The following is a 14,705-nucleotide window of genomic DNA, read 5'->3' on the forward strand; positions in this document are numbered from 1 at the left end:
AGTGGACGTAGGTGCAGAGTTGGTATTGAACCACAATAATTTTTTTGTAGTCTAGGTTTGTTCTCGTTCCAGTTGTTTAAGCTTTTGAATTCAATCCATGGCAAATGGTATCACAGCCAAATTCATTATATGTCATGACATTCATCATTCATGCCAACCTCTCACTGAAGGATATTAGAGTCAAGGAGGATCAGGTAGGGTTTAGTAGAATGTGGACCATGAATGGGCCCCTCCTTTTTGAGTAGGAGCCGGGCCGTCGTAAGGATGTCATGAGAGATCTCACAAAATTGGGTGTGGGGGATTATTATAGTTTAAATATAGTCCATTTAGCATGGGTAGGAACAATGGTAATTCATAGCTCTTATCGACCGAAACGCGGTGATCCGTTTTTCATCTTGAACCGATGGGCTTTCTAGCAATGTTCACGAGTCCAGTTCGATACGGAATCAGGCTAACCCTAAATATCAACACGACCATCAGATTGTGATCCTACGGTTCTGAAAGGTGCTTGGAGCTCATAAAATCGGGCTCCTAGCTTTTCAATAGTCCGTCGCTCCTCGATTCCCGTCCCTTTCGTCTTGCCCTCTTGCTTCTACTGAGCTTCGGAGGTATCAACTCCCCTGCGGCCCCCTCATCGTCTCGTTTGTCGTTGGAAATCATTAGATTTTCTATGAATCAACAGACCGTAGTTAGTATTCTATTGTTGTTATTCTCATAGCATGATTAGGTCTGTAGGGTTTTGGATTTATAGATGTTTTTAGATGTTATTCCATCGGACTATAAATTTCCAATTCCTTTAGCATTGCTTATGTTCACTTTTATTCGATTTTGTTGTTATCTATGCGTTGATGGCAATGAATTATTTGTGTTTTGGTTCTCAATTGCTCTACTTGATGTTGTGTCTCGGCATTCAAAGGGATTTAGTTTTACTGCAAATATATTGTTGTGATTCTCGATCTGTTCTTGTGTAAGTATAACTCATCAAAACTTAAGAAAAAATAACTTTTTTTAAAGTTTTGTCAGTCAATCCCTTTATCCATGTAGATTATCAGAAACTTCATGGTTTACAGGCCCAGATGAAATCTTATTAGATGATTTGCTGTAAAAAGACTTGGCTCTGGATCAGATTAGTCCACCTCCCTATTTGGTTTATTTGGATTACTCGTTGTCGATGGCTATGCTTTTATTATTGTGAGAGATGATTTTGGATTATGGAATACTTGTGTATGAAGATTTTGCTGTATTATACTTGCAGGAGATCAGTAGTTGTTTAGAAGCAATGGCTGTAACTTTCTACAATCTCAACTCAGACTCTGGCCTCAAAAAGCTTAATGATTACCTTCTTACTCGTAGTTATATAACGGGGTAAGTGTTCTATTGCTTTGATTAACACCTATGTATGCTACACGTCAAAAAAGATAGGCACCTATGTATATTCACGCAATTTATATCATAAAATTATCAAAAAATCTGTTCACAATTTTATTTCAGTTACCAAGCTTCCAAGGATGACCTTGCTGTGCATGCTGCACTTTCCACAGCCCCATCATCGGAGTATGTTAATGTTGCTAGGTGGTATAACCACATCGATGCTCTTTTAAAGATGTGGTATGTGCTCAGCTTAAATTTGTTGTATTTCATTTGTTACCAGCTTTGTAGTGTAAATTTTACTTAATTGATTGGTGTGCTTTGATGTCCAGCGGTGTCACTGCGGAAGGTGCTGGTGTGAAGATTGAATCATCTGCTTCTGTTTCTGAAGGGGCCCCATCCTCTCCTCCTGTTGCTGACAAAAAGGTGTGCTTCTTTATAATTGCTTTTTAAGTGCTTTTAGTGTACTTCCATTAAGTGCTCTCAAGCACCATTTACATTCCTACCAATCATGTATTCTTGGTTGGAGTTACAATGGCCATTGTGTTCTTTTTATATATTTTAAGCAATTGTGAAAAGTGGTAATTAACTAAATTTTTTTCATGAAGGAAAATATATAGTATATCTTGCTGTTGTTATAAAACATGAATTAATTTTTGTTGCTTTGTTTTTCGGTTTAAAGCTTAATATATATTTATTGGTCACGTACTCTTCCAACTCCCCAACATTTGGACGCTTTATTTTTATGGATCATTAATTTTCTTTTTCAGTCAGTATCTCATTCATTATGCAGCATGGGAGATTAGTAAACAAGATCAGTAGACTTTCTGTTATTCTAATTATAACTTGTAATTTCAGGCCCCAGCTGCTGCTGATGACGATGATGATATGGATCTGTTTGGTGAAGAGACAGAAGAGGAAAAAAAGGCTGCTGAAGAGCGTGCAGCGGCCACTAAAGCATCTGGAAAGAAGAAAGAGTGTAAGTTGTATCTATGTTTATTTTTTTCAATTTGTCTGCACTCTGTTGTAGACTCAATAATTAATATGTAAGCTGTTTTTGCATTAGAAAAAATTTAATGAGAACATACATTCGTGTTAGGGAAAATCTTAAGATGCTGTATGTGTTTCATGCTTATCATGTTAATGCCTGACAGCAATGTTGTTTAATGTCAGCTGGAAAGTCTTCAGTACTCCTTGATGTAAAGCCTTGGGATGATGAAACAGACATGCAAAAGCTCGAGGAAGCTGTAAGGAGCGTCCAGATGGAGGGTTTGCTATGGGGAGCTTGTACGTGACACCTCTGTCTTATTATTTAAGTACTTAAAAACTTGAATGCTTATTTCGGTCATTTCTGAATTTAATGGAATGCTGTATCCTGGTCATGCAGCAAAACTTGCTCCAGTTGGATATGGCATCAAAAAGTTGCAAATTATGATGACCATTGTGGATGACTTGGTTTCTGTTGATGACCTTATTGAGGAGCATCTCTTGGCTGAACCAGCAAATGAATACATTCAGAGCTGTGATATTGTGGCATTTAACAAAATCTGTGAGTATACTTGATTTAGGTTTCTTTGAGGGAGGAATTATTCGAGTTATTCTCATCCTTTCTTCACTTGTTTGTTGACATTCTATTGGAAAAGCACATTTAGATTTTGTTAAATGGGGTATTTAATTCCAGAAAATATACTTCTTACACATAAGGGATAGTAGTCCAATTGTTTTCACCAAAACAACCATAAAGACCTTTATTTGTTACACTAGTATCCTTAAGCCACCCCAAAGAGTGCCATATCAACTATAGTCTAAACAAGAAAGAAAATCCCCAAACAAACTTAATAATAAAGAAACTAATAGCCCTTGCTGAGCCAAAGTGAACCTGCCAACACCTTTTGGAAGTTCACTTCATGTTCGCTTTATGCTACAGTCAAGAACAACCATCAAAGATCATATCAACAACCTTCCAACATCTTTAATTCAAAATTTGTAACAGACCATAGAAGTCATATTTTCTCTTCTTTTTCTTTGCATTTACTGTCAAATTACGAGCCCCAGCATTATTTTATCAATTCTTACATGATATCTCCTTTTCAACCAAAGAAAGAAAATCTCGCAAATTACTAGACCACTTATGAATGAAGGTGTTCTATTGTGTTCCCTAAGCAGAAATATTGTAATTCTTGTAAATTGATGTCGAACTGCCAATCAATGTTGCAAGATACTATTTTATGGCATTCTCCTGGTTGAAATACAAGTGCACAAACATCATGCACCTGTAGTTTCGTTTCACATACTTCTGATTAATTTCCTTAAGAAGGTGAAAAGCAGAAAGAAATCTTTGCATACTCCATTAGATCATTTGGTTGTTGGATTTTGTGATGATATATCACGATATCCATTCTGCCATCATCACTTGTAAATTTGTTGTATTTTTCATAAGAACCTTTCTTTTCTGGTATGTGTTGTTGCCTTTTTATAAATGTTGAAGGTTAGTATTGTTTTCATTGACTGCATTTTTTTTTTCATTGAAGAGGTTACATGTAAATGTTGATTCTTTTCCTCCAAGATATTGTTCAGCTTCAATAAAAAAACTCATCATATGGTTATTCACCATGTTATATCTTCTCATTCTAATCATCCCCAACATTTGTCTCAAAAGAAGGTTATCAAACACGTTAGTTTTGAATTCTTTGGTCATGCATAGAAACTTTTGTCTAGCCTGCATGAGCTGTCCATATTGCCTTCAAAAACCATCTTGGTTGCTCATTTATGGGATCACAACTGAAAGGAAGGCCCTGCTTGGGCATGGTGCTGTACAAATGAGGTTCAGGACGACTTGTAGGGCCATGTGTAAGGTAGATCATTTGCGTGCAAAGTAACTACTAGTTGCATGTCTTGAAGAGAATTTAGCATGGTATATGATATAGGACCAAACCTCCTAGCTCAGCCAGTATCATCCCATACCGTCCATGAACTAGGATGATTCATAATCTCAGTACGAGTAGGGCCCGAACTAGTGTCAACCATTCCTTATTTGGAATTGAGCAGTTCCGGGCAGTTTAACTCGATAACGGCTTGGTTTAGGCCCAATTCATCCCCAACCCTTAATAATTGAGGAAGAAAAGGTACTGAACCCTTTTCTCTCTTCTTTTACCCATGAGCAATATGAGAGAGGAGAAAGGGAGAGAGTGGAAGGATGAGCAGGCACGCAGATCCTAAGTTCACCAAGGTATTTTTCTAGATTCCTTCTTCCATATCTTTTTTTTTTAAATTTCATAAATAGTTAAAAATTTAAAAATATGGGGAGTCATGCTAAAATTTTGCATTTTGATATGATTGTGTGATGTCGTAGATCTTAGTCAAATTGCACAACGGTATAAGTTTTTCATTTTTTGATATTTATTTTATTTTTATTAAAATTTATTTTCATGTACGAGAGATATTGACACTCGACTTGGAATTGAACATATGCATGCATATTACATTTTCATTTTTTAATATAAGTATGATATATTTTCAATATTATACTTAGTTAATTTGACATGTCTTATATAGTCACTCCATTTTTTAGGCATGCAACATAAAAATTAAATTATATTATTTTTAAACATCAAAAATTAACTCTAAAAATCCCACTTTCACTCAAAACTAAATAAAGGAAGCTTAAAAATTTTGAAAACAAAAAAGTTTTTTTATGTACCAATACAGGTTGATATAGTATGGTGCCAGTACCGGACGATACTACTATCCTAGAGGTATGTAGTCTGGTACTGAGATTGCGAGCCTTGAAATATAGTGTTGTTCTTTAATAACACCCATCTTAGCTTGGTGTACACATCATTCCTACCAGCCTGTACACATATCTGTTATTTTTTGGCTGATGTGTTCAGGAAAGTCAATTATAGTTTGATGTTGACTTTTTTCAAATCGGCATACATGGAATCAGTTTTATGGCTACAACTATGGATCTATAAGTATAGATTGTGCTACCTTTGAAATGACAACTTTAAGAAGCCTAGAGATCCTCATTCCCATGCATAAGGTCTTGTTCACAGAAGCTGATCAAATTTTGATTTGGCTTTCGAATATTCGTATTTCAGTATTGTGAGGAAAGAGACTTCTGCTCTTGTTACTGCAGTTCATAATGTTTTGATCATTATCAGTTTAAATATTTTTGAATACTATCAATATTCAGCTTTATCTATTTCAAGTGTGTACTTTCCATATGGATCGTCATGTCAGTGTAATTAACTTGCATCTGCTTCTCTTTGCTGCAGAGGACAATTTTGTATGGCTGGGAGATGACACCAGACTGGAAGGTTATCATCATGTTCAGTAGATTATAGTGTGATCTAGTCATTTAGAGAGCTTTTGGAACTTTGCTCTGGGGAGGACCTGCTTCATATGATATTATTAATCTAAACTTGAAATTTTATGGTGATATGCATGACATTTTTTATGTGACTGTTGCTTTTGAATTTGGCTTTGTTGGAATCCCAGTTGATGTCTTATCGTGGATGCTACTTATTGCATGACATCTGTTATTTGCATGAAATCTGGTTTGACTGAGAGTAACTCAGTGTTTCATGAATGGCAGAAGACACCCGCTTTGATGGATGACATGTTGTGTCCAAAGCTAATTTCATGCTTCCCAGTTACTAGTTGGTGTCTAAATGTTGCATGTCTTATCACGAATTGCTTGGGTGGTGTTCAAAAGTATATCCCTTCATCTTTGTTAAGCTCTTCTATTTTTATTTGGCCAGTTTAAATTTTTCCCCATTCCACAACGTTGGTAGCTTTTTTAGTTGCTATTGCTATTGCGCAGAATCTGTTGGGTTATAGAGTTACTCATTGGTTATTTTTGTTGCTGTTACTAACTGATTGAACAGAGCTGGACAGTTTAATCAGTTAGCTGAAGCCTTGCCTTTATAGAAAAACTCCTGTCTTGTGTGATGCTTCTAGTCTATTTAACATCCTTTGTGTAATTTTAACAGCATGTCTACATTTGGAAAATTGCTTATGTAGAACCCAACATCCTTTGTTTTGGATGACCGGGCTTTGAGGTTGTCCATCGGGACTGGTCAGATTGTGGTCAGATCACGAAGGATTGATTGAACTTTTGGATGTAATCATGCTGAGCATCCTCTTCTTCTCTATGTGAAACCTGTAGAATACACAGCCAGGAAGTCTTAGTTTTTATTGTTTTCCTTTATTATGATAAGATGACTTAGGTTTTTGAACTTATGGAGCAGGTAATTGGATGATATGAAGGCATTTGCCTATTCGAGTTGCTTGTTCTTCATCTTTTTTGTATTCAGCTGCTGCTGTTTTATTCATTAATTTTTAGGCTGGCTTGTAAGAGAACTGGATGAACTACTTCACAGAAACAGGAATGATGCATGATGGCTTGATTGTTATGAGACATGACAGTGGTAACAACGTATGATTGTGTTTCGTTGTGGAATAAAATTTGGAGGGGTAAGGAAAATCTATATCTTGTACCCTGGAGGAAGAGGGCTTATACAGCGAAATATGAAGATTTTGATGTTATGTTGAGGGGATTAATGCAGATAAAAGGATTTTAAATTTCGCGACAGGGCTCCACAATTTTGGTGGATCATTGATGCGGAGTATAACTATACTCCCCTCCCATTGCGATCCAAATATGCTTGAGTTTAGAATGACTAGTATTTGCATATGTTATCCATGTTTGTTTAAAAAAAAAAGGAAAAAAGAAAAAGAGGTGGGTGAAGGGGAATTGGCTCGCTGCTGTAATGGATAGTAGAGGATCCGTGGTACTCGAAGTATGGAGTGATTCAGTACCATATCCCACTACATTTGGCTCTATATTTTTACAGAGTTAACCTATGTTCAGTGGCTAGCGGAACGTTGGGGGCTTCACTTCTAACTCCTTATACCCATTTCAGCTTAGGAGGGAGAGTGGAGCCTCAAGAAGCACTCTTGAGAGAAAGATTTGTGCCCTTTTTCATTCAGCTAGAATTTTTTTAGAAGAAAAAAATACAACATCTATGAAATCCTGCATATTTAATGTGCTTGTCTCACGGGAGTTCACTCACTGAAGTTCGGCTAGGAATCATTTTAAAGGATGGATTTAGTTGGCCAAGGTCAATGAGGCTTGTGATTGTTCTATATCAAAGTCGTAAATAAAACCTAGTCTCTCTCTTCTTCTTTTTTTTTGTTAAATTGGGTGATCTATACAACTCGGGTGGTTCTATATACACCCCCCTATTGCTCAGGACACCCCCCAAAAATTAAAAAAAAATTAAATACTCTCTACACCCCCCCATTTGCTAAGGACACTCCTAAAAAATTAAAAATTCCTAAATTACCCCCCACCCTCCCCACCCCCTCACCTAAATTGCTCTCTACACCCCCAAACCCCCCCCACCCCGCTCTTCCCCTCCAAAACACCTCGCCAACGCCCAAAACCCCCCCGTTCCCCCTTCTCCCTCTCGTCGCCGGCATTCTCCCGATCTCCGACCACCTCGCCGGCTTCTCCCGGAACCACCTCGCCGGCTTCTTTCGAAATTTTTTTTTTTCACGGTTCGTGCTCCGTTCGGCACTGGATCGCCGAACAAAAGGCTTCTGTTCGGCTGAACAGTGCCGGACAGAAGCCTTCTGTTCGGCACTGTGCAGCCGAACAGATCTGTTCGGTTGAGGGTTGCCGAACAGAAGGCTTCTGTTCGGCACTGTTCAGCCGAACAGAAGCCTTTTGTTCGGCGATCCAGTGCCGAACGGAGCACGAACCGTGAAAAAAAAAAATTTCGAAACAAGGTGGAACACGTACCTTTGCGGCCGATTCTTCGTCCCAAATCACTAGTTGCTTGTCCATGCTTCGAATGGGGCTTAAATCTCCTTCAAAGATCGCCTAAACGATGTAAATGGATCGAGGGGTTTAAGGGGGTTTGAGGGGTGTTTTTTTTTTTCTTTTCAAAACGAAACGGAGGAGGAGGAAGGGGGGGTGTATGAGAAAATTTCAAGGGCAATATGGTAATTACACTAAAGGTTAGTTTGGGTATTTTTTTTTTTGGTTTTTGGGGGGTGTCCTTAGCAATAGGGGGGTGTATATAGAACCACCCATACAACTCGTGTACGGATGCACCGAATAAAGTCGGAAAACAAAATATCACGGAGCTTCCGAGGCAGCTCTCCATCCCGTCCATAGAGTACTATTGGCATGGTTAGCCACATACGTGGCCATCCAATCCGTAGCTCCGTTGGCTTATCTAAATACATGCTTCACCTAGACCACCTCTCCGTTCCTCATTATCATTCAGATGTCGCGGATTAAGGGATGAACGGCAGCACCGATCCTCTGACCTCCCTGGATCCAGCTAATGATTGTAGCCAAGTCACCCTCCAAAATGACTGAATTAGTTGAGAGCACACGCTGAACGTGTCAAAGACCCGCTCAGGCAGCTCTCAGCTCTGCTCCAGGAACCGTGCAGTCAAATAACTGACAGCCAGAAAAAAAAGTTCTAAGAATACCCCAAATAAAATAGACCCAAGGATAACGAAGCCAAAAAGATCAGGGATAAGTACATAGGAGAAAGAGACTCAAGGACATTGGAGTGTTCAAGCTATTGTTTTGCCTTACTGCTTGGTCGTAGATTTGTGGTCTGAGAGGGAGAAAGAGATCTTGGAAAGTAGGTATAGACGAGGTTGTAGGATGTGGAAGCTAGGTTTATAGGATAAAATGGAAAAAGGAAGAGAGACTATAGTTGTAGAAGCTTGATGTACCCTTCTAAAGCATGCCCAAAAGGGATCCTAATTGATTATAGAATCTCAGAGATGGTGGAATCATGAATGCCATTTAAAGTATCCTCTACGTTGCGGACATGTTTGGTATGTAGGGACCACTATTGATGATTGATAAATACATGCTGGTCTACATCATAAAGAGATAAAGACGAGTTTCAATGAGACATGTTAATCCATGATATTATACACTTGAAAAACCCATCATATGCCAAATTGAGATTGTGGATATGATGTCGAGTATATCTCATCACCCTTCTAGTAATTGATTGATGGAATGTGTAGGGTATTATTCACCCCATATCCTATCCAATAGGAGAAGCTCATAGTCCAACTAAGCAAAGGCCACGTGGCCTTACTTAAGGTAGGACAGATAATTGCAACTAAGGAATGTCTCACTTATCAATGGAAAACAACCTTAGTGACGAGGAGTGATTCAAGAGTAATAGCTTAATTTATATAGAATGTTTTACCATCAGCAAAGAGTAGGCTAAGAGTTGAGGAGTGATTTAAAAGTAGGCTGAACATTTAAGGTATTCCAATTATTGAACAACTTACTTGAAGAAGACCAAGTGCTAATTTTGTTACTTTTCTAGATCCAAGAGGGGTCAGAGAAAGATGCTTGGCCAGACCAATATATAGGTGTGCGATCAATTTTGAACCAGAAAGGATAGAGCTAGCAGTGGATCCAACTATCTTGAACCTTCATGTACTTTCATTACTAGAATGCTGCCTGCTCAGAGAGGAGCAACTAATAAACTACGCTAAGTTAAAGAAAATAAAGGATAGCATTCGTTGAAAAGAAAATGATGTACAAATATAAAATATGACAATTATTCAGAAGTTGCAAAAGATCACTCTCCACAGTTACATCTTAGATTTATACAAACCTTCACAATCCCTGGATAGATGTCTAATTGGTAACTTGTTACTTGTCCGCCAGCTTGTGTTATGTTGTCCACTTCTTGATCGTTACGACTACTAGTTTAACTCGTGCATTATCTCCACACAACCTATTCCAACTTTTGATAGCTACCCACTAACATGTTCCACACCACATATTTGTCACGCCCCGAGCTCGAGGCACGGCAGACGCCGCACGCCCGCACGGCGGGTCGCACAGGCGTACAAGGCATCGGATCATATCAAAGCAAATACAGATGTTCAAAACTGACATAATTATTTAAATTTATTCAAAAGCAGTCTTACAAAATTTCAAATAACATATGCTTACGTAAGTCAAATACTTTAATCAATCTAACTAAAGGACCAATAACTGAAGGAATCGTCGGAAAATCTAACACACTCCTCAATCCAGTGAGATCAAGCCTCTGGATCTGAAAAATGGAGAAAATAGAATAATGAGCTACACTAGCCCAGTAAGTAACAAAATATCCCAAAGTGGGGTCAGAGCATATCAGATCAAAATACAGGATAATGTCTGGAATAAATCATAAATAATATCATTTTGTTGTTTTCAAAACATGTTATCATTTTTCCAAAAACTCTTATACCAGAATCTTAACATAATAGGCTACGGCCACGTAACCCAGTGGCATAGGTTGCACAGAGTGCCAGAAACCACTATTGTTAGTCACCGGTGGAAACGGTGTCCAGAAACCACTATTCTAATCACCGGTGGCACGGTGTCGAAACCGGTTCCTCACAGATTACAAGTCGACAGGTCCAACGTATAATCCCCATTGGCGGGGCCAGAACAGAACAGAACAGATCATAGCCATGCTGAGAATACATATATATAAAAAACAGATTTCATAAATTTTCCAGTCATAGTTTACGGATTTCAGAGCATAATTTTCAAATGAAATTTAACATGCCAGACCCATTTTACTAAATACAAAACATATTTCAGAATTTAATCTATTTATCAAATAATTTGAAAATCACACTTGAAGTATTAAGTTACTTACCTCTTCTCGCTTAATCCCTACTTCAGATAGGCGGATCAGATTCACTTGTTTAAATTTAATTAATTCCTTGTTAATTTTAGAGCTAAGCAAAAATCCAAAAATAATACTACTGGGCACGGCCCAACAGGGCCCAGAGTTGGTCCATAATGAACGTGGCCCGATAGGGCCCACATCAGACACGGCCCAATGGGCCCACATAGACTCGGCCAATAGGGCCCTCCCAAGGTTGGCCTCTAATTTGTTCATTTATGCAATAAAAATTCGTTTCAGGGACCAATGTCTAATTACATAGCACCGTTCCGTAATAAAATTTGGGTAAAAGGACCAAACAAATATAGTTGAGGGCCTTTATGTAATAAATCTTTCCTACAGGGATCAAATACAAATTTCAGAATACCTTTTTGTGAAATAATATACTGTCAAGGGCTGAACTGAAAAATTTCATTTATTGGCCAAATGGGTTCGGATTTTGGGTTCCGGATTCCGGGTTCGGGTTCCGGGTTCGGATCTGAACTGGGCCCAAGTTGGGCCCACAAAGGTACTGCCCAACTGGGCCCAACCGGACTGGACTGGGCCCAAGTTGGGCCTGCAATGGATAGGGCCCAACGGGCCCAGTTTGGCCCGTGATGGGCCTCCTCCTTCCCCAAAGCCCCCACGGACAGGGGAAGAAGGAAAGACTGAAGAGAGAGAGAGAGGGCTGGCGGGGTGGCCGGCCTGGGTGGCCGGAAGCCACCCCTCGGTCGACGGCCTGCCGCCGCCATGGCGGCCGGCGGCCGTTGCAGTGGCTGACGGGGAGGAGCAGCAACCGAGGTGATCTCGGTTGCTGGGGCTGAAACAGAGGGGAAAAATCAATTATTTTGGCAATAGAACGAAGGCAAGGATGAGGGAAGCTCACCGGCGGTCGACGAAGGTGGTGGGTCTCGGTCAAGGGAGGCTCGATCCGGCAGCTAGCAGCGGCGACGGCGGTGGGGCTTCCAACGGCTAAACTAGATCGAAAAACAGGGGAATAAGAAAATCAAAGGAGCATGGCTCCCGGGGTGGTTGAACTCGATTGAAGTGGCGCACGCGGTCACCGGAGAAGAAGGAGAAGCAGGGAAGAGAGGGGGGAAGGAGCGAAGGTGCTCGGTGGAGGATCCAAGGGAGGACGAAAGGGGGTTTTATAACCCCATTTCAACGGCTCTCCACCGCAAAACTCATGGCGATGGGGCGAAATCAACGGCCGCTCGTGCGGCCGTGGGGTGGCTGTGGAACAACCGCGGGACTGCCGCATAACGCCCGCGGCGCCCCGCCCTCGCTGCGCCCGAGGAAGCCGGAGGGGATCGCGTCTGCGATCCCCTGCTCTGGCCCCTTCCGAAAGGGGAATGGGGCTGAAGTCGGTTGGGGCTGCCGACTTCAGCCCCGTATCTCACATTCTTTCCCCCTTAAAAAAAATTTTGTCCTCGAAATTTAAAAGATCTAGGCCTTTCAAATTAGAATTGCTCAGCCCATTGAGTAATATAAATCCAAGATCTCATTCTTCTCGATCAAAATCAGTGTGATAGATAGCTTTGGATCAACTATCAAAAATTTTCATAAAACTCGCAAGATTAACACTAGATAAGTGACTGACTAAAATCTCATATTGAAATTATCATCTTGATGCATGTTCACTCGAGATCGGATCAGGATCGATTCACAACAGGATTGATTAAAATTAGTTGTGTTTGGGATAGAACTTGACATAAAATAGATCTCATACACTTATCATGGTAGTGTGTTGATCCCTTAAAGGATAATGACCAATCTTAGAATCAAATCATTATATGGCTAGTAATGTAATTCACAAAATAAACTTGTACTGATGATCATTAGATAGCAACGGTCTATCTTAAAAATGATTTGCATCAAATCACAAAAACAAGTCTGAGAAGGCAAAGTATTGATACCATGATTCAATATGCCACAAAGCTTTTAACTTAAACTTATAAATCATAAGATGAGAGTAGATAATGCATGGTTTATTCAGATACTTAACAAATTAGACCATATTTGGTCAACAATCAACTAACCCGAGTCATGATACGCTCAATTATTATTATTATTATTTTCTTAGCATACCCAGAAATAGCAAATTCTATCCAAGAGATAACATAATCATATCATGATTGACCTGAGAATCAATAGTATACACCTTCCCTTATTAACAAAATCTTTCATTATTGAATAACATAGTCTTTCATAATAACATGTTACCAAAACACAGTCAATATTAACATGTTACCAAAACACAGTCAATATTTTTGACCAGTTTAAATTGACTCAGTCCATCATATTTTCGCTGCGCAACTCTGATCAATATTCTCCAAAATTTCTTAATGATCCCATATCATCAACATTTTTTTTTTATAATATCCAAGCAAAATTTTATCCTTGCTTTCCAAGAACACTAGGTCATGATTAACCCTTGAAATAGTTGTCGTATTTATACTATCATATAATCAAGTAATCATATTCTAGATCCAAATTTGAACTAACCCAATTCTAGTTTCCCTTGACAATTCCATTATACAAGTTAATATTTATTCTAAGCTTTGATAATTAAAAGATTCTAGATTAACTTACTTAGGAGCTTACATAATCATCCTGAATCTTTTCTTTTAGGCTAAACTTATTTGGGCCTCTCATGAAATCCCACTTGCATTTCTCATATAGTGATACAAAATCCACAATCAACTCATAGCCTTGATTAATAAATATTTAACTCACACAAATCTAATAATCTGGTTCAAAGATTTATAAGAAATTCCTCCAAGATATAAGCTCTATGATTTTACATTGAGATCAATTCCTTAAATAAGTAAAATATTTTTTATTTGCAATACTGCAACATTTCGGAATCCTGTAAACTACTAGACTTAGAGAATCTATTCAAAACACCACAAACTCATTAACTATTTCATCCCTTTAGTAATAGTTCCCATTTTTTTTAATATATATATTGCAGATAAAAGAATCTACTAATAACAAAATGATATCCATATTGATCAAAATCAAAAACACTATACTTTCCAACGAAATTTTTCATTAACAAGAAAAACCATCAAGAACTTTTCCAAATCAAAGAGGTCCTATCTTCGACCAACCCAAAAATATATTAATACTCTAATATTCTCAAGACATACTAATTGACTTTCCATCAAAATATCAATCTTAATTGTTTCAAGTCTCAAGTAGAGCCAAATAAAAATTCTTAAGTCTCATCCCCAAGTATATTTTCCTTCTATATACGAGTTCCATGCATGATCCACATACAGATTTCAATAAATATTTTCTAGTCCAAGCTTTAAACATCTTTTTATAGATGAAACTTAATTTGCCACCAAAATAATTAACTTCAACTAGAAGCAATATCCACAGTGCCTGATATCAAGTTAAACTTCCAAAATAATTACATTGCACGATAATATCTCATGATTAATATTCCTTCACTTAATTTAGTCAAAATCTAATTAATCATAACTTGAAATACAAATTGCTCTACCAAGAAAACTATCAGAATAACTTATTCACACTTTGGTTACAGCCATAATTAGGTTGCATTCTAATTTTAGCATTTCAAAATTCTGATAAAATAATATAAATTTATCA

The 14,705-nt window shown here is 38.4% G+C and overlaps 1 protein-coding gene across 2 annotated transcripts; it reads left to right on the forward strand.

Annotated features, from left to right (window-relative positions):
* Window positions 1–385: 385 nt before the first annotated feature.
* On the forward strand, window positions 386–5,827 carry LOC120103803 (elongation factor 1-delta-like). Of its 2 annotated transcripts, none has more exons than XM_039118335.2 (8): window positions 386–608; window positions 1,256–1,365; window positions 1,492–1,608; window positions 1,701–1,794; window positions 2,227–2,347; window positions 2,542–2,655; window positions 2,756–2,917; window positions 5,646–5,827. In XM_039118335.2, coding segments are annotated over exons 2-8 (696 nt in total). In that variant the 5' UTR covers window positions 386–608; window positions 1,256–1,279; the 3' UTR covers window positions 5,648–5,827. The 2 variants fall into 2 exon arrangements, with proteins under 2 accessions (XP_038974263.1, XP_038974262.1); XM_039118334.2 differs by having other exon boundaries at window positions 555–688.
* Window positions 5,828–14,705: the final 8,878 nt, after the last annotated feature.

Source organism: Phoenix dactylifera, chromosome 11, assembly GCF_051530095.1.
Source record: "Phoenix dactylifera cultivar Ajwa chromosome 11, Ajwa_hap1_PhDact_Kaust_v1.1, whole genome shotgun sequence".
NCBI classification, from domain to species: Eukaryota; Viridiplantae; Streptophyta; class Magnoliopsida; order Arecales; family Arecaceae; genus Phoenix; species Phoenix dactylifera.

Bases quoted from the DNA above. Each gene is read 5' to 3' on its own strand.
- LOC120103803 (XM_039118334.2), top strand. The intron at 1,366-1,491 runs GTAAGTGTTCTA...ATTTTATTTCAG, and splicing joins ACTCGTAGTTATATAACGGG to TTACCAAGCTTCCAAGGATG. The intron at 1,609-1,700 runs GTATGTGCTCAG...TTTGATGTCCAG, and splicing joins GATGCTCTTTTAAAGATGTG to CGGTGTCACTGCGGAAGGTG.